Source organism: Erithacus rubecula, assembly GCF_903797595.1.
Source record: "Erithacus rubecula genome assembly, chromosome: 17".
NCBI lineage: Eukaryota > Metazoa > Chordata > Aves > Passeriformes > Muscicapidae > Erithacus > Erithacus rubecula.
In genome coordinates, this window is record NC_136669.1 from 2,186,662 (window position 1) to 2,209,137 (window position 22,476).

The 22,476-nt window shown below is 41.0% G+C and overlaps 2 protein-coding genes across 6 annotated transcripts in view; one reads left to right on the plus strand and one right to left on the minus strand.

Annotated features, from left to right (window-relative positions):
- CYTH3 (cytohesin 3) overlaps positions 1-3,396 on the plus strand; it is a 47,805-nt gene extending 44,409 nt beyond the window's left edge. For both annotated transcript variants that reach the window (XM_079320329.1, XM_079320328.1), the window contains exon 13: positions 75-3,396. In XM_079320329.1, coding sequence (XP_079176455.1) covers positions 75-147 — 73 coding nt within the window. In that variant the 3' untranslated portion in view covers positions 148-3,396. The remainder of the gene's footprint in view (positions 1-74) is intronic.
- Positions 3,397-4,638: 1,242 nt separating this feature from the next.
- USP42 (ubiquitin specific peptidase 42) lies at positions 4,639-22,224 on the minus strand. Of its 4 annotated transcripts, none has more exons than XM_079320308.1 (18): positions 22,030-22,224; positions 19,106-19,204; positions 18,508-18,745; positions 17,557-17,757; positions 16,314-16,424; positions 16,048-16,150; positions 15,814-15,881; positions 15,581-15,651; positions 14,981-15,063; positions 13,570-13,681; positions 13,044-13,184; positions 12,749-12,849; positions 12,222-12,360; positions 10,848-11,570; positions 10,392-10,477; positions 8,291-9,784; positions 7,520-7,812; positions 4,639-5,418 (listed from the first exon to the last, which is right to left on the minus strand). In XM_079320308.1, exons 3-18 carry the CDS (start codon positions 18,734-18,736, stop codon positions 5,378-5,380), a joined length of 3,996 nt encoding a protein of 1,331 aa, XP_079176434.1. In that variant the 5' UTR covers positions 18,737-18,745; positions 19,106-19,204; positions 22,030-22,224; the 3' UTR covers positions 4,639-5,377. The 4 variants fall into 4 exon arrangements, with proteins under 4 accessions (XP_079176434.1, XP_079176435.1, XP_079176432.1 ...); XM_079320309.1 differs by having other exon boundaries at positions 19,055-19,204; positions 22,030-22,121; XM_079320306.1 differs by lacking the exon at positions 19,106-19,204 and having other exon boundaries at positions 22,030-22,169.
- Between the last annotated feature and the right edge of the window lie 252 nt (positions 22,225-22,476).

The following is a 22,476-nucleotide window of genomic DNA, read 5'->3' on the forward strand; positions in this document are numbered from 1 at the left end:
GAGAGAACAAATGTTTTAGTTTTCAAAACCAGGTATTTGTTAACCAAACCAATGATTCCTTTTTTCTCTTCCAGAGCAAGTATCAGCAGGGATCCCTTTTATGATATGCTGGCAACAAGGAAAAGAAGAATTGCAAATAAGAAATAGAATATGATCAGCAACCTATAACTGAGCATACTGTGGAGGGATAAATTGGACAAACTAAATGGAGACAACTGTAAATTATATATATATATATATATTTATACATATACATATATATATACATTTTACTATGGCATAAAAACTTGGCAGAATTTTTTGGGGTAAATAGTTACTGGTATATCATTTGAAGTAAGCTTCAAATCCCAGAGAATTATTATATTGGAGCTTAATTCAGCTGAACACATGAAAGCCTTTTTTTCATTTGCATTAGTGACAACTCCAGTTTACTTGGGTTGGGAGGGAAGGAGTTCAGGGCTAACACTAAAATGTCCTTTACCTGTTACCCTAGCACATTTCCCATAAAAGAAGGAGTGATTGAGTTCTCACTACAGTGCAGCACAGCATGATCTGGCACAGCACAAACCTCACAATCCCCATGGCAGTTTTCAGTCGTGTGTGTTTCACAGTAACAGCTGAGTGCAGCTCTCATTCAGGATTCCTCTCCTGCCTTTATGGAAATGGCTTTTCCTCAGAAACACAGTGACTGGCAGCTCATGGGTGCACTGAAACCCAGGCAGGGCCCAGCAGCAGAGCTTTGTTGCTGTGACATGAAGTGCCAGATGTCACCTGGTGTTTGCCATTGGCTAAAACTCTTTCCTGTCTGCTCATACACTCACAACAAACACTAACAAACAACTGGTTTAATCTGCTTTTTATATAATGATGTCCTTCTTATGTTTGAGATACTGTAGTTTGATTAACACTAAGTTGCTACTAAAGGAGGGAGATGACAGGGCTTGTGTGATTTTAGGCCTTGCATGTAAAAACCCCCCAAATAATTTCACATGCATTCACTGTTTTTAAAGGAAAAGCCAAGAAGGTGAATTGTCTCTGTAAGATGCAGCCCTGTGGAGTTAAGCAAGCAGGAATCCTTTGCTTGATAACAAACTTGGGACATACAGAGTTTGTGCAAGTTCATACAAGTTCAGTATTTTTATTGCATTCTTAAAGGCAGTTTTCAGATTTGTGCAACAGCAGTTGAAATTGAAAAAAAAATAGACATTTTTACTAAAAAATAAAGTATTGATTAGCTGGTGCAGCTAGACTTCCCCACAGGCATGTCTCTGTTTTTGAAACCTGTAAAGATCTTTCTGTGATGGGTCTTTCAGGAACACATCAGCTGCTGCAGCAGATTTGACTCCAGTGCTTTTCTGTTGATAGCACACATACTGTTCTTAAGGCAAAGCCCCTAATTCCACAATGGGGGCAAAAAGTAAGAGGTTTTGACTCTATTGCTCCTGTTACTGCCCAGTTTTCCCCAAACTTGTTGAACCTGAGCCCTGCCTACTGTGCCAGTGAGTGTGTTGGAGACCCAAAATGTTCAAGCAGCTTTGTTGGTTATGGGAGCACCTGTGGGTGTGCTGTGGGGAGATGTGCTGCACTGGCAAACCCAGACTTACCAAGCTGATCTGTTTGAAATCTCCTTTGAACTGTAAGGGAGTGTTTCACTGTTCTGTCTTACTGATTTGCCTTGTTTTGCATGGGGTGTCAGCCTTGTGTTTTGCTTTATTGCATGTTTGCAAAAGAGGCTGAGAGGAAAAGAACAAAGTAAGCCTTCCTACATTTTAGATTTTCCCCAGGGTGTGTGGAATTGCTTGGGTGAATGTTTAAATCTTAGTGCTTCCAAAGGAGTAAAACTCAGCCAGAGGAGGTAGAACCCTTGAATAAGTGTCAGTGTGGGGATCTTTTCTTAATGGAACACGTTTAAACTCTTTATAGAAATTAAGTTGTGTGTCCTGTGTTTGCAAAGCAGCACAATGATGGAGCTGCTGCCAGCACTTACTTTGAGTCTTGTGTTCTGCAGTGACTTTTTTTTTCAAGCACTGCCTACATCAGTCTTGGCTTTGGGCAAGTAGATTTGTAATGCAAATAGTGACAAGCCAAATCAGTGGTACTAGTGAGCATAAAGGTGAAAAGCAGCAAATACAGTATTTCTGGAGAAGTGTGAGATTACAAAAGCATTAATAAGCCATGAAGCACTTTTGTATCAATTCTTATCTTCTGAAATACCACCTTTGAAGAAATCTATTTATTTAACCAGGTGAGGATGTCTGCCTGTAAGCATGAAGGAAAGGCCTTGACAGTTAATTTGCTGTATTTAGTTTGAAGTTCTTATATCCAGCAGAAATAATTATTTAGAGTAACATGTAACTGAGGATATTATAGCAGGAAATATATTGTTTCATAGCATTGAAATGCAACATCTTAAACAGCTACTTGTGGTGCTCAGTGTATCTATTTAATTTACCAAAGCTAATGGAATAGCATTTTTGTGTGTATTAATATTTGATTTCAAATGTTCTTTGTAACAGTATTAACAGGGAGTGAAACTGGCCCAAAATTTCCACTGGCCACCAGGCCAGTAAAACAAAGTGGCTTGTGAAAATTTTGGCCATATCAGGTACTATCCACGAGGGTGAAGAAAAATCTCTCAACCTTTCCCTTTTTTATTGGGCTTCAAGTCCAGGGGTGGCTGCTCCAAGTGGCTGCTCTGTGACCTAAAGCTGGATCTGTTACAGTTTGGCCATGCTGAGGAAAAGTCCTCTGGGGACAACAGATTCTCCCTTCCTCTGGCACTGAAACTTGAATAATTGTTGAGCTCTTTGCTTTTGTCCCTGCCCTCTCCAGCTGCAGGGGCAGTGAGAGCTGTGGTGCCAGTGCAGCTGGGAGGGAACTGGACACAAAACTTAAGCTCAGCTGGACTGACTTAAATTTTACAATATTCTGACAAAATAAGCTCTGCGTCACTTAGCATTTTGAACCATTTTAAACTGGTACAAAACTGAACCTTTATAAAGTGAGCAGCATTTATAATGCTTCATATATTAAAAAAAAAAAAACTGCATATTTTTAAGATTTATTACATATCTATGTAGATATGCTTGCTGGAAAAGCTAGGTCTGTTGTAGACCAGATACTACAAATTAAGACTTGTGGCTTACCAGTTTCATTTCTATATTTTCTTGGAAAATGTTTCTAGCTAGAGTTTAAAATATAAAATGTAAATATTGTACAGGTATGTATTGAGTATTACTTGGTGTATACAAGTGATTTGCATGACATTCTGTATCAATCATTGTTATAAAGGTGATGTTCTTATGTAAAGCCACTGCAATATTAATGTTTTCATTTATCATTAAGAAGTGTTGCTTAAATCTGTCAATTTTCTCAAAAATAAAGTGTGAAACTGTACTGTCTCCTCCTTTACCAGGAATACATTGAAGGCAGTTGCTGACTCTTAAGAGGTTAAAGCCTCTTTTCCCTACCCTTAGGCACAGTAATTTAAATTATCAGGTTTAATTTTTCAGAGAAAAAACCCTTCAACTGCAAAATGTTTCAGTAAAATGTGCTACCAGGAGTGTGACTGCAGTAAAAGCTGCTTTCCCTTGAGAGCCACCCTAAATTGAGGTATTTTATCCATTCCCTGCCAGGAGTTTCAGTAGATGGGGGGCAGTGGATCTCTGCTCCTGGAGCATTAATTAGTTTCCTCAATTAGCAGCTGCAAACAGGTGCTGCTGCTCCTGAGCCACTGGAGTTCCTCCCTCTGGGGCTCTGCAGGGAGGCACAGCAACAACACAAACTCCTTTCAGACACTTGTGCTGCAGTTACTCATCAGACAAAGGACAAGACACCAACTCTTGCAGCCAGAGGACAGAAGAGGAAAAAAAAGCCAGATACAGGACAGGAACTGGTTACTTTGCCATGTTACTTTATGTAACTTCACATAACTGTTGCCATAGGAACATTATGCAGGTACATTATGGTTTGGCTTAATGGTGTTCTCCATGTACCAAAATACTACTTTTTAAAGTATTTAGTGAGACAACCTTGCTTTTTTTTACCTTTTTTTTTGTTGTTTTTTTTTTTTTGTCACATAATACCAAGCTCATGCTGAACTCCCAGTTGGGTACCTGGCTGTGGAAGGTTCAAGTTGGAAGGAGAAGTTTTCTGCATCCTTGGCTGGGCAGTTGCAGTCCCAGGCTGATCTTCTCTGGCTCTCACCAACAGCATCTTCTCCCCTACAAGATGTGACTTCTCAAGTGCCAAACACACTCTGACAGCTGTCAGCTCCCATCTCACAGTGCACGTTAAATAACTCAAGTAAAACTCAAGTAAAAATCCATTTTAACTTTGCTGTATTTATATACTATATAAATTTTACATGCTATATATTTACAGTGGGGCAAGTGCTTTTTATCTTTAAAAAAACAAAGATCAAACTTTAGACATCTCTGAACAACACAGCTTGTATAAACCAGACAGATTATTCAGATGAACTGTATTTAATACAGGTTCCCCACTCATCTCCTGATGCAGGACCAGTGAATAATAAGTGCATCACAGTTTGATAGCATTTAATAATAAAAATAAAAATCACAGTATGAATTTGTCTGTAACTAGACACTTTAGAGAGACAAAACAGACAACTGAGACTTAAGACAAATGACAGTATATTAAGAAAATGTAATAAAAACATATGGAACAATATACAAATAGTCTTGAGAGATACATTCAGAACTGCATATTCGTTGTTTCACAATGCTGAAAACCAGAAGATTTTCTTCAGATCTTGAATATAACTCAATTGTGAAGTAAATTAGTTTCTAGTGTCAGACCACAGAAAAAAAAATAAAATGAAGCTCTTGCAAAACTCGTGAAGTTTTAAATAAGTCTTTAAATTAAATATACAGACTGTCAGTTGCAACTTTTATAATTCCTGGTCGCTCTTGCACCAGATGTCTTAACTTGGAGTAACATTACATGAATAACATAAAGTCAACCTGAGTCTGTAATTAAGCAGCATTTGAGATGGTCTATTCCAGGGCATTATCTCAGCTCAGTGAGATATTCATGTGGTAATTTACAATGTTCAGCAGTTGTAAAAAGTTTTCACCCTTTTGGATTAGAAGTATATTTTAAAAAAGAAAGTCTCAAGTTAAAAACTAAAAAAAAGTTCTTACATGGTAAAATTCTGTACAGAAATGTTAAGCACCACTTATGACTGGATTTTGTCTTGATGGTAATTGATAATAAATTTTAAGTTTTGATGGTCACTATTGGTAATGTCAGGTTTGAAGGTAAGAAGTCGTTGGTTTTGATGATGAGTTGTTGGTTTTGAAGGTGGAGGGTTCTTGGGGTTGGTGGTCAGAAGTCCTTGGGGTTGGTGATGGGTTCAGTCTGAGTATTGAAGGCTTTCTTCAGTCAGCTCCACCCCTGAAAGGCAAAAGGAAACAAGGTCAGTCCTGCTGTGACATTAAACATTAAACTGGCTCTAAAGACAAGCTCAGAGCTGCCCCAGCTCCATCTGCTCCCCCAGGACAGGATCCAGGACAGCAGCTGCACCCCAGCTCTAGGCTCAGGCTGCTGAACTGCACAGAGCCTTAGGACAGGCCACCTGCTTTAACAGCAACTGTTGGACCTTGGCTGAATCCAATTTAATTGAAGTTTTGCCTAGAAAGCTTTGTTGTTTTAGTAACAATCTTGTGGTCAGACTGAGCAAATCACAGCCACAAAGGCAGAGCCTTCAGAAACTTGGAAAGAATTGCTTCAGAGCTGCTTCCCCCCTCCTGTGTAAATATTTCTCAAACCACAACTTAGCTGTTTTCATCCTTATTAATTTATTCAAAATAACAGGAGTCAGATGAAAGGGCACAACCCCAAATTCCTCAGTGGTTCCCTGCCTGTCCCCACCTTGAGCTGTTCCAGGACTCTAAAAACATGGCCAGAGTGGCCTCTCTAAAAAGCAGCTTCCATCCTTCACAGAGTACTACTTGAGACCCATTTGGGGAAAAAAAAATAAAAAAATAAAAGACTGACCTTCCAGAAGATGGAGCTAATTAACATCCAGGAAGGATGAGGAAATGCTAAAACTCTCAAGAGTTAAACTGCTTCTGGCATGTCTCCCCTGTTCAGCAATGAACAAACAGCTCCTTCTGCCGGCCCTGCCCTGAGCAGGGGATGTGCAACATTTAATTCCTCACTAAACCTGAGTGGTTTGGGAAAACCCGAGTTTGCCACCTGCTGGCCAGAGAATCGCTGAGCATTTTATTCTCTTTAGCTCCTGGTTCAGCTAGAACAGAGCCTTGAGTGCAGTAAGGGTTATACTGGACATGAGCATTATAAAAGAAATCTCCTTTTACCACATTAGGATTTGAAAGACTTCAGTTCTTAAATTTTTCATGTTAAAGAATAATGGGTGAACAATCAGTTTTCTCTCCATTCTCTATTTTTTAGAATAGAACTTTTGGTTATCTCTGTCTTAAAATACAATCAGTTTTCCACAAATGCTCTTCCCCTTTGCCTTGAGCAAACTTTCCAGTGCAAGGATTCTTGTGGCCTAAGTGTGGAAATCCCATGAAAGAGGTTTTAATCTTCCAGAATTTCAAGGTTATTCTCCAATTCTCTTGTATTCTGTGCTATAATAATGACAGTTTCAACATGACTAGAACCATGGGTATGTATAAAATGTAGAAAATTTAAAAATGAAACTGGCTTTTGGATAGTGAGCTGTTTTCTTCAGGGATTAATTCACTTATCTTTTGAGTAAAACAGGGGATTGTTTTGGTTTTCTGTTAAAATAGATGAGTAACTGGAACTGGTTTATGTCAGATAATAGGCATTTAATAAGGTTTTATTTCTATAATAAACACTTCTGTTCAGCAAAAATTTCATGGGAAATGTTGTCAAGTTTGATTTTAGATGTTGAATTTGTTGCAGTGTGCAATCATCTTCATTGCATAATTTTAGAGCTAATTAATTTAAACTAATTAATTTATCTGCTGCGAGCCCAAGTTGAGATTATGACAAGCAACAGCTGAGAGCTCAGTGTAAATTTAGGCACACAAATTCATATTTGGGTTTTTTGTAAGAAGCCAGAAGACTTTCAAATATTAAAAATTGGGGAAGAGCTGTTTCCTCAGCCCACTTCTATGTATTGTTAAGCCTCCAGTAACAGAAAAACCCCACGACTGAATAAAACAATAGCAGGAATTTAACACTCTCCAGGTGTTAAATTGTCAATGTCCTCTGGAGGTTTGACAGCTGTGCTTAGGAGAAGGCACAGCTACACCTGGACCAACAATATTTCACTATTATCACCAACTCCTGTTATTTTGAGTGAGCAACCAGCACTATTTCTATGCTATGAACAGCTGAATGGAATATTTTATTTCAATTACAGAATAGTTTGGGTTGGAAGGGATCTTAAAGACCATCTATTTCCAACCCCCTGCCACGATACAGTTTGGAAGCTGTGATCAAACACAGGGATTTCATCAGACAAGCATTTAAAGATTGTTATGAACAGGCTCCTTACCTCTGACATACCCAGTGGATGCCATGGAGCTGCATTTCTTGCTGTCACCTGCACCAGAAGGCTTCTCTTCCTTGCAGGGCTGTTCACTGCCCTGGTTTCTGTATTGCTCACTTAAATGGGCATCTGGAGGACGGGACTCTTCCTTCTTCTCCCATGTTTTCTTCTGGAAATGAGGATCTAAATATTCCAATAAGTCTTTCAGTTTCTTTTCGTGCTTCTTCTTTTTCTTCTTTTTCTTATGTTTGCGATTGTCATTGTCAAAGTGGAGCACAGAGCAATCCAAATCATAAAGTCTGAAGGAAACATGCAAGTTAAAAATAGAAAAACAGGTGTGGCACTTGATGTATATACGAAATGTTATTTATTTACCACAGGTGACGACTTGCAGAGTGTTTGCTACTTTGTGGTACTTTCTGCACATCTAACTTAATTTAGACGCAGCAACTTTAAGCCCTCAGAATGAAGGCCAAGAGGTCCTGGATTGTACACAAATCGTTAACAGGCATATGGGGGATTAAAAAAAAAAAAATTAAAATTGTAACCTAATCAAGAACGGTGTGCAGATGTTATTCTGACTACATTGTCCAGCTCTAGTGTTCTAACACAATTCAGCAACATCTTTCCTATCTTCTCTTGGCCAACTTAATAGCATGATCCCGTCACATTATGACAGATAAGTTATTTAGAAACAATGAAAAAAAGGCAGACATGAGCTATACCCAGAAAAATAATTAGGAAAAATTTGCTGATTATGCTGGAATCCTTGCTTACTTGTAATCCTTCTCTCGATGTTTATCTTTGGACTTCTTTTTCTTCTTGACCTTCTTATACTTTTTGATTCTTTGGTCATCTGTCTTTCTGCATTTCTTTTCTATGTCACTTCCACTTTCTTCTTGGTGGGAGTATTTTCTTTTGCCATTTCTTAATTTTTCATTTTCCCAGGAAGAGTCCTCAAAATTTGAGTGAGCTGGCACTGGTGGAAGTGCATGCCTTTCACGAGAGTATTTTTCTGAGTGCTGCTGAGGTACTGAGCAATGGTGGAAGTTTGCTCTGTGGCTGCTGAAGTGATGCACATCCTCCTCTCTGGAGAGTGTGCTGTGAGCCCATCTGCTTTTGCAATGATAATCCTTGTGTGACCTGCTGTAAGCTTGGTTTAATTTGTCATAGTCTTTATCACAATGAGAGGACTTCCTCTCCCTACCATCCCTTGTTCCATGGGAGGAATAATAATCACTGTAGTATCTGCACTTTTCCCATCTCCGTGGTTCATCTTGATAATATCTTTCTCTAATCCAAGGTCTGTCTCCTTTGGAATAGTAATACCTATTCCTGTCTGGATCTGTCCTTTCTCTGCTCCGGGATCTGTAACGGGAATATTTTCCTGAGCTCCTGCCATTACTGGGACTGTTTCTTTCATTGTGGGAGGATCTGTACTTGCTCTCACTGCAATATTCCTGCTTGTGACGGCTTTGCTTGTTTGTTTCCACACTGTGGGAGCTCCTCCTCCTGTGGGAATGATCATCTGCTTTGTTTCTGCTTTGCCTCTCCCTCTCCTCAGTGTCTGAGTTTTCTCTCTTCCTCCGGTAGTGCTCTTTATCAGTTCTTTTAGAGTCATGGATTTTTTTCTTATTTTTTTTCATATGTTTATCATCATCATCATCATCACATATTTTGTTACTCAGTCCCTCATCTGCTCTAGAAAATTGACTTTCCAATACTTTATCCAGTTTTGTAATAGAAGAGTCATTTACGGGTGGTACCTCTACATAGTTATTGGAATTGTCCTTTGTATCTTGGCATTTATCTGTAATATCTAGAGATGCAAGTTTTTTAGAACTACATTCAATGTCAGGCTTTATAGAGGAAGTTTGCCCTAATTTCTCTTTGCTCTCAGGAGACCCTTTGATGTACAAAGGATTTTCTTTTGAAATGAGTTCAGGTTCTTTTGATCTTCTTAGTTTGTCTTTATCTCTGTCTTCAGACTCACACTGCCCAAGGAATTCACCTTCAGTATCCAAAGATTTTTTCCTAACCTTGTGCTGACCATTGATATTGAGATGTGCATTATCAGCTTTTGTTATAATACTTTCAGCAACTTCTTCTTTGGTAAAAATGGTTTCAGAATCCGATTGAGTAAAAAGTTTCTCAACCTCACAGCTAAAGTTGGAAGGAACCTTCCTGGATTCTTCATAGGCAAACAGTGCTTCCATCACTACAGTTTCCATAACTCCATCATTGTCAGAAGATTTCTGAGGTCCAGAGATACTGCACAAAAATAAAAACATATTTTTAACTAGTCCATCTAAAACTCTGAAAGACAGTGTCTTTAGAAAACCATTCTTACACCTCCCTCAGTTCCCACGATAAGTTTTTCTTCTCTCAATTCTGCAGGTCTTGCCTTAAAAAACCCATTCCCAACACATCCAACTCCTTCCACTTGCAGCTCTGAATATCATCAATAGGCAGAACAACTTTTTACAACTATTTTTACATAGTTGTACAACTATTTACTCTTCCCCCAGTTGGGAAAAAGGTAAACACACAGATTTCCAACTCTCCCAAGTGGGAGAGCAAATTGTGGGAATTTACATTCACTCATCCTAGGATGCAAAAAAAAGGGAAAGAGAATTAGAAGAAGTATTCCAGAAAATGGAAGAAAAATGTAAAAAACATCCTGTGGAAGTTTTACAGGAGGCACCTGCCTGTATTTAGGATCAGAATAATGTGTGCCCAATGCTGATGTCTGCAATGCCAGATGTGGAATGTGGAATTCTCTGTATTGATGTAAATCTCTTAAGCAGTATTAGTAGAAGGGTAAAATAGTAATAAACTTGTAGGAAGTCTTGTTTTAATCAGAGTATAGTCATTTTACCTTTTTTCCTCTGACAAGCTGTTCAACTGGCTGTATGTAAGAGATTCTAAGATACCTTGAGGATCTGGTGACAAAGCTTTAGGCATCTACAATTAAAACACAGAAGTTAACAAACAGAAAGCAAAAATTATTTTTTAGTAGAAAACTACTGCTGATAAACTTCCAACATTAGATGTTAAACAAGATCACACTGAGTTACCTGCACTATTCCCATTTTACACATCATCCCCCTCTTCCCAAAAATGTACTTTATGAAACTTGTGAAGTATTATCTCCCTGAACTTCTCCTATGTTGACACATGTCATATGTCAGCTCAGCTCTGCAAATTCAGTGGGATAATAGCACAAAGGGTTAGAATGAGATCTGTGCCATTTTCTTGGTATTCCACACTGTAGTGCTCATAAACATTGAATATATCACAGGTGAGAAAGTCCAGATGAACAAATGTAACTCACCGTTTCAAGCACTCCATTTGCTTTGGAGAAGAAAATCTCAGAAGGTTTAACAGGTTGGACTTGGCAAGTGGAATCATCAAGTTTCAGTCCATTTTCTTTATATTCATTATCTAAACTAATAGCACCATTTAAGGAATCAAGTTTTGGCAGCTCATGCTGGGATCTCTCTTCAGCATTCTGACAGGATGAATGGGAATGATGCAATGTACGGACCACCTTCCCAATCAGGATTCCATTGGAAGCAATGACATTGCAATTCCTTTTGAACAAGCCCTTGGACTCCTCGGGTTTTCCTGAAGGTTCTGCCCCGTAAGGGACCACGCTATCAGAACACAGCTTAGGGTTTCCATTCACTGCTGGCTCCACAAAGATCTCATCAGGAACCTCCTGCTTGGAGACATTAGTAGCAACTGACACTGTGGAGAGGTTTGAGGTAGGCTCTGCTGTGGAAGAGTTTGTAACTGTGGCTGAAGGAAGGGGCTTCAGCTGCTCGTCCTGCGCCGCGCTGCTCGGGCACTCCGGCAGCGCCGGCCGGCCGGGCAGCTTGTTGTGAATACTGATGGTGATCTTCTGGGGCTTGGAAGGGTCTGCCATGGAAGGCCTGGAAATGGCCCAGTTCTGAACACAAGCTGTTGGTGGAGCTGAAGAAGGCCTTTTCACAGCAACGCCAACAGTACTGGGATCCTCTTTTAAGGGTCCATTTCCATTTAAACGACTTGAACTCTGGATTTGAAGAGATTGTAAGATGGACATGTTCAAATACACAGCATTGGAAGTTTCACATTAAATTCCCACACTGAATTTTTCTACAGATTGTCACAACATCTAAGAAGAATCCTCATATCCCTTCCAATTTAAATGCACGTCCAACAAGTGTGTGTAAATTCTGCCTTTGGTATCAGATCAGCATCAGTTTGACACCCACCCAAGCAACTTAACATCAACTAAAACTATTCAGAAAATATTTATTCTCCTTTTTAAACACTCTCCAGCAACACTGGAATAATTCTCCTAGTACTCAGGAAAAAGACAATCTGTATTCTATCACTGTCTCAACTAAAGTGACACTGACAGGAACGGGGCAGATATTCACTTTTTAAATTTAAATTACTTAGGCATTGATAGACTACTTTTAAAATTTCAATTACTTAGGCATTAATAGACTGCTTAAACTGTCTCAAGAGCACAGATCTCAGGCTTTAGAAAGCTGAGCTGGAAGGGTACGGCTGCACAACTAAAGATTAGCCACTGTTTGAATAACTAACACGAGAGCCGTGAAGAAACGTGTGGAAATGAAAACAAAACTCAAAAAAACCCCGCTGCACATCAAAAGCCAGTGTAATTTGGTGGTGCTGCCTGCCCCCTTGCAGTTACCTTGACCATGTGAGGAGGAAGCCGTGGTCCCATGAAGGCAGCCTGCTTGCTGCTGGCCCCACGCTGGCCCAGGAAGGGGCGCGGGTAGGAGGGCGCGGGCAGGTAGAAGGCGCGATCCCCCAGCGTCAGGTCGTAGCGCCTGCACAGAGAGGAGCTCTGCTTACAGCCCTGCCTGAACCCACCCAGCATCTCACTGCAATGACACCAAAGGCACAGCTGCAAGACTACAAACTGAAGATTAGGTAATGGTCTTCCTACAGTGATTGTCCTTTCAGGGCAATGATTCAGCCTCACACCATCTATGGCTGTGATTTCTCCTCTTTTCTGAACTGGCTACAGACAGCGTGCCCAAGTGCAGGAGGTTAAGGTCAAGCAATGAAAGGTAATAAATGACATGGGGAATTTCCACTTAGACAGAATATACAAATAGTAATATTTTCCTAGGGTGAAAAGAAAAAGACTTGAAAACAAGGAAAGTATCAGCAACTTGACAGTAAAAATGTTCAGAGCACATCTGGTGTTATTACCTGATATAAAAAAGCACATAAGCTTGCTGATTGAGAACTGTTTTGATATCAGAAAGCTCTACTGAGGCATCATTCATTCGGTACCAAAGTCCATTACCAGCCTGCAAACAAAGAATATCTTCAGATGAATTGCATGTGTTCCAAAGGACATCACAGATAGAGCACTGCAGAACAAAGCATACTAAAACAAAGCAAACAAAGCACATGATGCAATGTTTTCCCCTAAAACCAGTGGCTACCAGCAACATTTTCATTTCTTTGCCAGCACATATTTAGAAGTTGAGCTGATCCCTACCTTAATGAAGCAGAGATAGTGTCCAGCATTACAGTTGAAGCCACTATGTACAAGAACTGCATATAAAGCATAGATGAGGGGTTCTCCAATAGATTGGGACATATAAGCTCGAAGATCCAAATATTCAGGGTATTTTACATCCTAAACAAAGACAAAGAAGATTCAAAAGTTATCCTGAAATACTTCATGGAACAGCCTGAAAAAGACACAGACTAGGAGTAAATAAATCTATTTTTCGATGCACTTGAAAATGCCTGTTCTCAGAAACAACATTTAGCAACTTGAGCTACAGGGAGCTATTTTCTACAGAATTAGCTCTTTAAGGGCAAAGTATGTTCTTATGGTCACACAGGAATTCTATCAGTATTAAAAAAGAAAGCAACAGCCACAGCTGCTAAGTTGTTATATTGACTTCTCTTACACTGCAGTTACTGTCTGAAAGGTAAACACAACATTAAAATGAGCATTCCTCTTTGGGAAATGTCCATTCTGAGAAGATAAAGCAGCATTCCAGCTGCCAACATACCTTGTTGATCTTTCCACCTGTAAAATTTGCAAATCTTTTCAGTGATATTGTGAGAACGTTGGAAGAGCGATGTATCGTGTATCTCTTGGATGCTGGAACCATCTTTTTACACCTTAAAAATAAATACAGATATATTGTTAACAGTATATTATTTTCTCACCCAGAAGTCAAACAAATTTTCATCTCTCACTCATGCTTATGCTATTTGAATGATATTTTGCTTGTATAGTATGCTAGATTGTTTTTCTTAAATCCATAAACTGCATTTCAGCTTTGTTTATAGAGAGAACATAGCAGGATATTAGAGACAGCTCTACAGAAAAAAAGAATAAAGGAATTAGGACATTGATAGTCAAATAAATGCCTGAACATGTATCTTTCATATGTCAAAAAGGTAAGGCAATAAAAAATGTAAAAAAAAAATCACTGGAAGGAAACAGTCATTCTGCAAGAGGCAGATATGGGACAATATTGAGTTTTCTTGTACTGAGGTTTCCTGGAAAGATTGAAACCCTTCAAAATAAAATTGTTAATTTTGTTTGTTTCACTGCACACTCAGAGGAGGTACAGACTAAGTCCTGAAATGCAACTTTCAGCACAAAGACTGAAACATGTCACTTTACACTGTCAAGAAAATACTGCTGAGAGCTAACAAACAAAGAAATTAATAGCCTTCTTTCAAACAGGTGTTAAAATACAAGGCACAGAATTCCAAACTGATGGAAAAAGCCAATGAACAAAAGAGAGCCACCCAGAGGGGAAAAAAAAAAAAAAAAGTAGTTTATAAAATTCTGAAATTTGCATTTAGAGATGGAGGTTTCAGGCCATAGTAATTCTTATTAGAAAAAAAAAAAAAAAAAAAGGTAGAAAACAAAAAGGAAACTGAAAAGTAATATAATAGTTTGCCAGCAATGGTAATTACACTGTACATACACCAAATTTTTCTTCTCAAACTTTTTGTGAAAAAGACTAAACTTCTGGGTTTGTGTGTGACTAAACTAGTGTTGCCTCCCTCCCCAAATCCTTGTCCACATCCCTGTGCTCCAGCTCACACTTGTTATCAGACATGCCTTTAACCTTCTGACCATGAGTATTTTAGTGCAACTTCACACTCAGGAAGGTTGACAAGCCCCAGCACAGACAGTATTAGGAATAATAGTCTAATGTGAGCAATACAATTTTTTATAATTTATTTCTAAATATTCAAACAGAAATATAAAAATTACTCATTTGGAAATAAGTGCATTATTTTCCAAGCTTTGAATGATTTCAGTAAATTAGTTATGTAAATAAAATTAAATGGAACAGCAAGCCTTATTGCTGAACAAAGTCAAGAGATAACTTATCCTCCAAATCATGCACTGCATTGAACATGTATCTTCTATCAAGGTGTAATTAAAAATAATCTTACTTGCTACACTTGTAGCTATTTTCACCATCCAGCTGTTCTGGTTTCACAAATTGTTCTAGAGCTCTGGTGACAGATGTAACTGCCTGGAAGAGTAAGAAAGTAGAACACTAAGTCACAAGAAATGCAAAGTTTCAAGCACTTAAAAGCACTTTACAAGAGAATCTTGCTAATTTATACTTAACCAGCAAGCACCTTGAAGGAGGAGACAGAAACAAAGTTCATTGAGTATTTACCTCATTTCAAAATGACCCCACTTCAAAATGAATAAATTTTGCAGTGCCAGACAGTATCTGTGGTATGCCTTGGCATCAATAATGAGAGCAATCAAACCCATCAGTCCAACAATAGATGTATATTGAAGTAGAATAATTGAGAAGTATGATTATATCATTGTTTGTGTAGCCACAATTATTATTTTTCCAGCTTAAATCCAATCCAAACATGGAGAGCATTTCCATGGCTTCCACAGAACAACAAAGTCCAATCCACCACCATCCACCACCAAGCTGTTTTGATTCAACAAGATAAATTTCTAAGCAAAATGACTTTATTTTTGAAACTCTACAAGCCTTCACACATCTCAGCCCACAAACACTTTACCTTTATATCCAAAGTAACATCCAGGAATGGCTCATATGTATCTGACACTGCTTTGCAGTTCAAGCACTTCACTGGAATCAAAAGACAAATGTTTAAACATCATGTGAATGAGACTAACTGCATGAATTTGAATTATTAATACACATCACTTTAGTCAAACTACAAACTCCTTTGCTAGAGACAGACAAAAAGACACACATCAGTTTGAAAGACAGTAAATTTTTTAAAAGTACCTCGAGATCTTAGATATCCTCCAAATATTTGATAAATAAGTGTGGTGGCTTGAGAAGATCTGTCTAATCTGGAAATAAATTAGAGTCAGACCTCAGTAGACTGAAAGCACAGAGTTAATTCTTCAAACAATTTTTGGTTTTATGAAAACAAATGAGATAGATTTTAATCCATTATATTAAATAAAGTAGTAAGAAGGGCTAGAAAAAAATTAAATTTAATTAATTTATGCTTACTTGGTGCTTCCATTCAAGCAAGCTTTCTGTAAAGCATCAACAGTGAAGCATAAGAATTCATGTGCATCCTCTTGACTGCCAAAATGGAAATGTTTTCCTATTCCTAAGAAATGAAAAGGTTATCATATATTTATTTGTTATAGAATGAAAGAAAACACTAATTTCTAAAATACCTGTCCTTTAAAGTAACAAAATTATTTATATGCATCAAATAACTCACTGTAAAATTTAAAAACTTTAAAATAAACCTATATCACACTACTTACTTTTAAGGCCATTGATAACAGATGTGGGTTTGATGGCATTGTTAGAGCAACACAGGACCTGGTTGATGTGACTTTCCATTGTGCACATCATACAGAATCCTTCTACATGACCTAGGGAAAGAAGAAAAAAAATCTCATTCTAGTCAAATACACATTGCTAAAAAAAATTCCACTCCAAAATAATAATAATAATCTAAGTTGTGGGTCAATGTCCACTCTCTGTGGTACATTCTCTTCTATCAAGGTGTCAATATCCAAACAGTTTTGGGCCATTTTATTATGCAGAATACATAATATTATAATTTAATTGTATATATATATAATATATATTATAATATAATATATATTATTATATATATTATAATATAATTATAATATAGAATAAAACTCATTAAATCACAAACCAGGCTGCTCAAAGGCCCATCCAACCAGGCCTGGAACACTCCCACTGAAAAGTGTCCCTGCCCATGGCAGGAGATTGGAACTAAATAATTCTGAAGGTTCCTTCCAATGATTCCATGATTTTTAACTGAAATAATTTTTATATATGGAAATAAAACACAAACTTCTAGGACTAAATATTAAGATACCAGACTAGAAAAGTGCCTTAGGAAGAAACCCCCACATTTATGGATATAAAAAGAAGCTTGCCTAGGCTTAAATAAAGTCAAGCATGAAAACAAAATTCAAAGAACACAAATGCAAACTTAATTATTTAGAACAAAATCAGCCTAAATTTTCATACAGTTTCCCCCAGATTTCTACTTGAGTTTATAAGAGATTAGTTGGTAATGCTTCCTAAAATGTTTAGTTTTTTTAATGGGTCAACATGGAGCATATAATTTATCACAGCATTAGTGCACTGCAGTATATCAGCTGTGAAGAATCTTCAACACCAACATCCTAAATTTTATCACCTTTCTACCAGCAGGAAACCCAAATGCCAAATGTTCATCAAATGCTTCACTTTACAATGTACTTTATTATTCACATGAAGCAAGAAATGATCTTTTCCTTAAGTTTTACCGTGGCACATTAAATTAACAAATTCACTTTATATACCTCCTATAATTCTGAGCCTCCTGTGAGCAGGATCACAGAACCATTTAGGCTGAAAAAGATCTTTAAGATCTCACTCAACAACTACTTCTATATAGGAAACTAAGAATTTTCTTCACAAGAACCTGTTTTTCTTTCACCTCTGGAGCTGTCCAACAGATTTAGAGAGTTAGAAAATACTCACATGACTTGGTGTGCTCAAGTGAAAGCATGTAATTGGCAAGAGGAGGGGTGTAGGTCAAACACTGGAGAGTAGAATTAAGGAAACATGTGTTGCCAAGGTTCTGCAGCCCAACTCCAACACTTTGTGTTTGTTGCCAATCCATACAGATTTTCTCAGGCGGAAAAAGAATTCTTTGTGGCGGAGCAATCCCATCATTAACAACTGCAAGAAATGTGTATTTTCAAAAAAGAGTTGTACTGGATTTGTTTTAAAGAGGGGATGTAAAAATGTAGGATTCTGCAGCCTGAAGAACCAGCTCTGCTCCAAAACACAGCAGCACATGATGCACAGCTTTAACACTGCCATGTGAATTTGCTGGCCAACATTCTCTTTTGGACAATAATTTATTCATCTGTTTTAATTCTTCTAATAAAAGACACAAACTACCACTTTGATTTTAGTACCCATTTTCTTTATATCCTTTAATCTCTTAGTTAAATTATTGGGTTTTTTTCTTATTGTAACTTAAACCACAAACTCACACTTGTGGTTTTGCAGTAAGAATTCAGACAGACTAACAAGTAAGCAGCACAGAAAGTAACCCCATAAATATCAGATCTCTTCCTGGGCAGTGTTATTATTCAAAGACTTGTGAATAATGGAAGCCATGAATAGACATGGAAAAATGTACTTTTCTCTCCAGAACAGAAGACACCTAGGTACATCTGTGGATTATGAAAAGCTCCCCATATTGGATTTTACATAAATACAAAATACTTTACAAATCAATGGTAAATAGATAAACCCAAGTTCTGCAACACCTATCCCTGCAGCTGCCTTAGGGCATGCACAAAATTGAAAATCTGTGGCTGAACTCTTGATTCACTGTAATCTCATTTTATAGCAATGCAACAACTAAAATCTGCTTCTACTTTGGTTATGCTTTTAACAAATAGGACAGAAAACACTTACCTAGATCTCTTTGGGCAAAAGGCTTTGATTTTTGAGATGATCTACAATAAATATGCCCCCCAGGACCTTTGTCCACAGAGACTTTGTTTGGATCTTCTGTAGGAGGGACCCGGCCCAAACTTGCAGTGCGTGATGTCATTTTTTTAGAACGGGGTTTCATAGATTTGTCAGAGCGTCTCGAGGAAGATTTTTTAGACTTTGAAGATTTTGGCTTGTTAACTATGGTCATTGTTCATATCTGTAACAAGGCAAAAGTTCTGTTTGACATAAGAACGTCCAAAGGATTCCAGAAAGGAAAGACTAAGAGAAATCCTGTCATTGAGCCTCAAAGAACTTGAAGAACTAAACAGCTCAGAATCATTACAAATAAGGGAACAAACCTTCAAAACTCAAAAAAATAAAAAAAAAATCCACCCAGTGTACAACTAAATTCACAAAGTAGATTTTTTTCCATCAAAACTGTATCAATATTGTTATTAACTGCTGCTGAGCTAATGACTGGTGGCATTTCTTACACTTTCATAGGATTTTAAACCACTATATTTACCAAGATCTTTTTGTTATAAGAAGCTGAGCAGTGGCACAATCAAGTGCTGGCCTGTTGAGATCCAGGAGGAATTGTCTGGCCAACATTTTCCTGCTCCTGGGAACCACACACCCCTGATGACACAGAGCATGGGATACAGCTCTGAGAAATCTGGGAAAAAAGAGCAAGAAAACACTTGCAAATTTATTTCCACCTGGGTTTCTTCTGCCCTTCCAAGAAGTATTTGTTTGGATACGCTTTTGGCAGCACTCCTTGTAGTATTTTGCACCCAATGTTTACAATGCTTACTTGGAAACCAAGAAGTTGAATTAAAAAGCATCTTTTTTAGGTTCTTATGTAAAGTTGTTTTACTAGGGAAAAACAAAAGAGGAATGTAAACTATAAAAAAAAAACGATGACTGCAAAAGAAAGCAAAACTAATTCTCAGCCCTCAAGAATAAAGGCAGTAAATGATATTAAGTCCTTTATAAAGTGCTGATTATGTTTCAAGATGGTACCTCTTTAAATATGTGTAATTTTGTGTGCACAGTAAGCTGCTGAATAATTACATAATTATCAACTCCTATACGTAAATTTTTCCTCCTATCATACTATATAATGTAGGGCTTTTCAAGTTTAGGGAAACTGTAAACTTAACTAAGGGTTTAAAGTATAACCTGCTTTGTAATACTAAAATAACTGAGAGAACAAAGCATGAAGCAGTTTCAGATTCATGGCACAACTTGATTGCTAATGATAAAACTTTGGGTAGATTAAACAAAGCACAGCAAACGGCAGAACTTCTAGCCCCACAAAAGACAAATTATGTGTGGAACCTTTAATTAGATTTTTTTCCCCTCTAAATTTTCAATTTAAAATCTACTTTGTATACACTTTCCATTTTAAAGATGATTACAGAAAAAAAAAAAAAGAAAATTTCACTCATTTTACTGAAAAATCAGGACATCATTGTCCATTTCAAAGACTAAGATGACAGTTCTCGGGCTTAGAGATTTTCAGGTGATTTTTGACAACTGAGCAGCACTGATTAGTTCGGTTTGCTAATTAATTTTGACAACTGATTGCCAGATATCAAACACTAGATCCCTGCAAATATCAACGGATGTCAAGAATAACTCATCCACCACTTTTTCAAAATCTGTCAATATAATTAATTTGGATGCAACAAATTTTTGACGAAGTAGCACAAACATTACACAGGTATTTTTGTTCTCCCACTGTTCACTGTAAATCCAGGTTCTGTTCCTGTAGCACTGCTGAACATAAATTCACATTGCCATGTGTACTGAGTGCATTTCACCTCTGCTATTCCCATAACAGACTTCTCCCAGTATAATACTGACAAGCAAAAACACAACAAATACTTGCTTTCCTCCCATTTGGAGAGTTACATCAGCGTTGTTTAGATTCTTTTTTCGCAGTCTCATCACAACACGCATCAGTTAATACTCGGATCTAAATATTTATGTTCGGCCTGCGCTTTGCATACAATAAATCACAGCTCAGGAGGGTTTTATACAGAACCGCGTTCAGCCGGGGAGTACGCGCCTTTATCTCGGTACAAACCAAACACTTCCAGCAGCGAGTGCACAAAAACAAGCGAGGCGGAGACGAGCAGCGGGAGGAAACTCGGGCAGATCGGGCACGGTCACCGCGCTCCATCCCCGGCACCGACAGCACCCCGGGGCAGCGCGCAGCACAAACACACGCCCCGCGCCGGTTTAGCTTTCGGTACAAAAGGCAGCAGAGGCGAAAGTAATTAGTGAGTTCACCCGTGGTGAGCAGGCGGCGGGGAGCGCTCCGAGCTCCGCGTCCCGGGGCCGTTGGTTGTGGCGGGACCGAGCCGGCGCCGCGAGCGCCCGCGAGCGCCTCGCTCCGGGCGGCCCCGAGCCCCGGACCCCGCTCAAACCGAACCCCGGTACCGCCAGCGCCCAGCCCGCAGCACCGACCCGCTGTCCCTCGCTCTGCCTCGCTGAGAGTCCCGCTGCCCGAAACGCGCTGACACCGGGAGTAAAAAGGCCGCTGGCAGGGGCAGGAACGGGCACCGCACGCAACATGTCCGCGCTCAGCGCGGCAAGAGCGCAAACACACACAAAACAAAACCCACCCCGACACGGCGGCGAGGGGGACCGGGAACCGGCCCTGAAGGAGCTCCCGCCTCGCCATTCTTCCTCTAACCCGCACACCGCCCGGCCCTCAGCCCGCTCTCCCCGCCCGTGCCGTGCCGCCTCCGCCGCCCGGCCCCGTGCTGACCTGTCCGGGCCCGCGTCCCATCCCGGCCCGGGGGCAGGACCGCGGCGGCGGCGCCCAACGGCGGCTCCGTGCCCATGGCAACGCGGAGGGGGGGGCGGCGAAGCGAGCGCGGAGCCCCCCGGGCACGGGGCGGAGGGGCCGCGGGAGCCGCCACCGCCACGCCGAGCGGGAACAACGCGGGGCCAGGCGGGGCACGGCGCCGATCCCGCCCCGGGACGTGGGGCTGGGGCGTCCCGGCCGCCCTCCCGCCTGCGCCGGGACGCGGGGCAGCCACGCCGAGTCCCCCCACGCCGCCAGCAGCAGGAGTAGGAGGAAGGAGATGCGGGCGCCGGCGGGACCCCGGCGCGTAACAGAGAGGGCGGGCGCGGAGGCACCGCCGCGCCGGGAGGGGGCCGGTCCCGCCGGCCCAGGGGGTGGCGGCGGCGGCGGCGGGGCTGGGTCCCTCCGCCGCGTGCTGGGGACGGCGCCCCGCCCCGCCCGGGGGTCCCACCCCCTCCGGCTGCCCGCCAGCCAGGAGGGCAGCGGCCGAGCGCCCGGCCCGCGCCCCGGCGCGGTGGGCTGGGCTGGGCTGAGCCGGCTGCTCCCGCCGGTCGCTTTCCCTTCCCTTTCCCGGGCCGGCCCCTCCCCCCGGCCCATTGATTTCCAGGCGGGAGGCGCACGCGGTGCCGCCGGGCTGTGCCGGGGCCGCCGCCGGGCCCGGCGCTGCCCCCCAGCCCCATTACCTGGCTCGGCCCCGCTTGACTCGGCGCTGCCGGGTCCCCCTCGCCGCAGCCCCCGCCTCAGCCCGGCCCGCTCCGCCTACTGTTACAGTCCGTCGGGGAACAATGACGTCCCTCCGCCGGCCTCTTGCATCCGGGGCCCGGCGCCGGCCGGGCAGGCGGGCGGGCGGGGGGAGGAGAGGAGGCGGCGGCGGCGGCGGGGGGAGCAGCGAGCGCCTCCGGGTCACACGGGGACCGGCACCGCCCCTGTGCCGCGGCCGGGAGCCGCTAGAGGGGGCTCGGCGACCCCCGGGCCGGGCGCGGGGCTCACGCGGGCCGCGGGCGGTGCCGGTCCCCGTGCGCAGGGGAGGGGACGCTCCGCTCCCCGCCGCAGACCTTCGGTGCGAACTCCTGCCCGCGCCTCCCGGGCCGAAGGTTCCCCTCTCGGGTTTATCCCTCCGGTTCATGTTT

Bases quoted from the DNA above. Each gene is read 5' to 3' on its own strand.
- USP42 (XM_079320308.1), bottom strand. From the start codon at position 18,736: ATGACCATAGTTAACAAGCCAAAATCTTCAAAGTCTAAAAAATCTTCC. The intron at 16,151-16,313 runs GTAAGTAGTGTG...TTCATTTCTTAG, and splicing joins TGTTATCAATGGCCTTAAAA to GAATAGGAAAACATTTCCAT. The intron at 12,850-13,043 runs GTAGGGATCAGC...CTTTGTTTGCAG, and splicing joins ACTATCTCTGCTTCATTAAG to GCTGGTAATGGACTTTGGTA.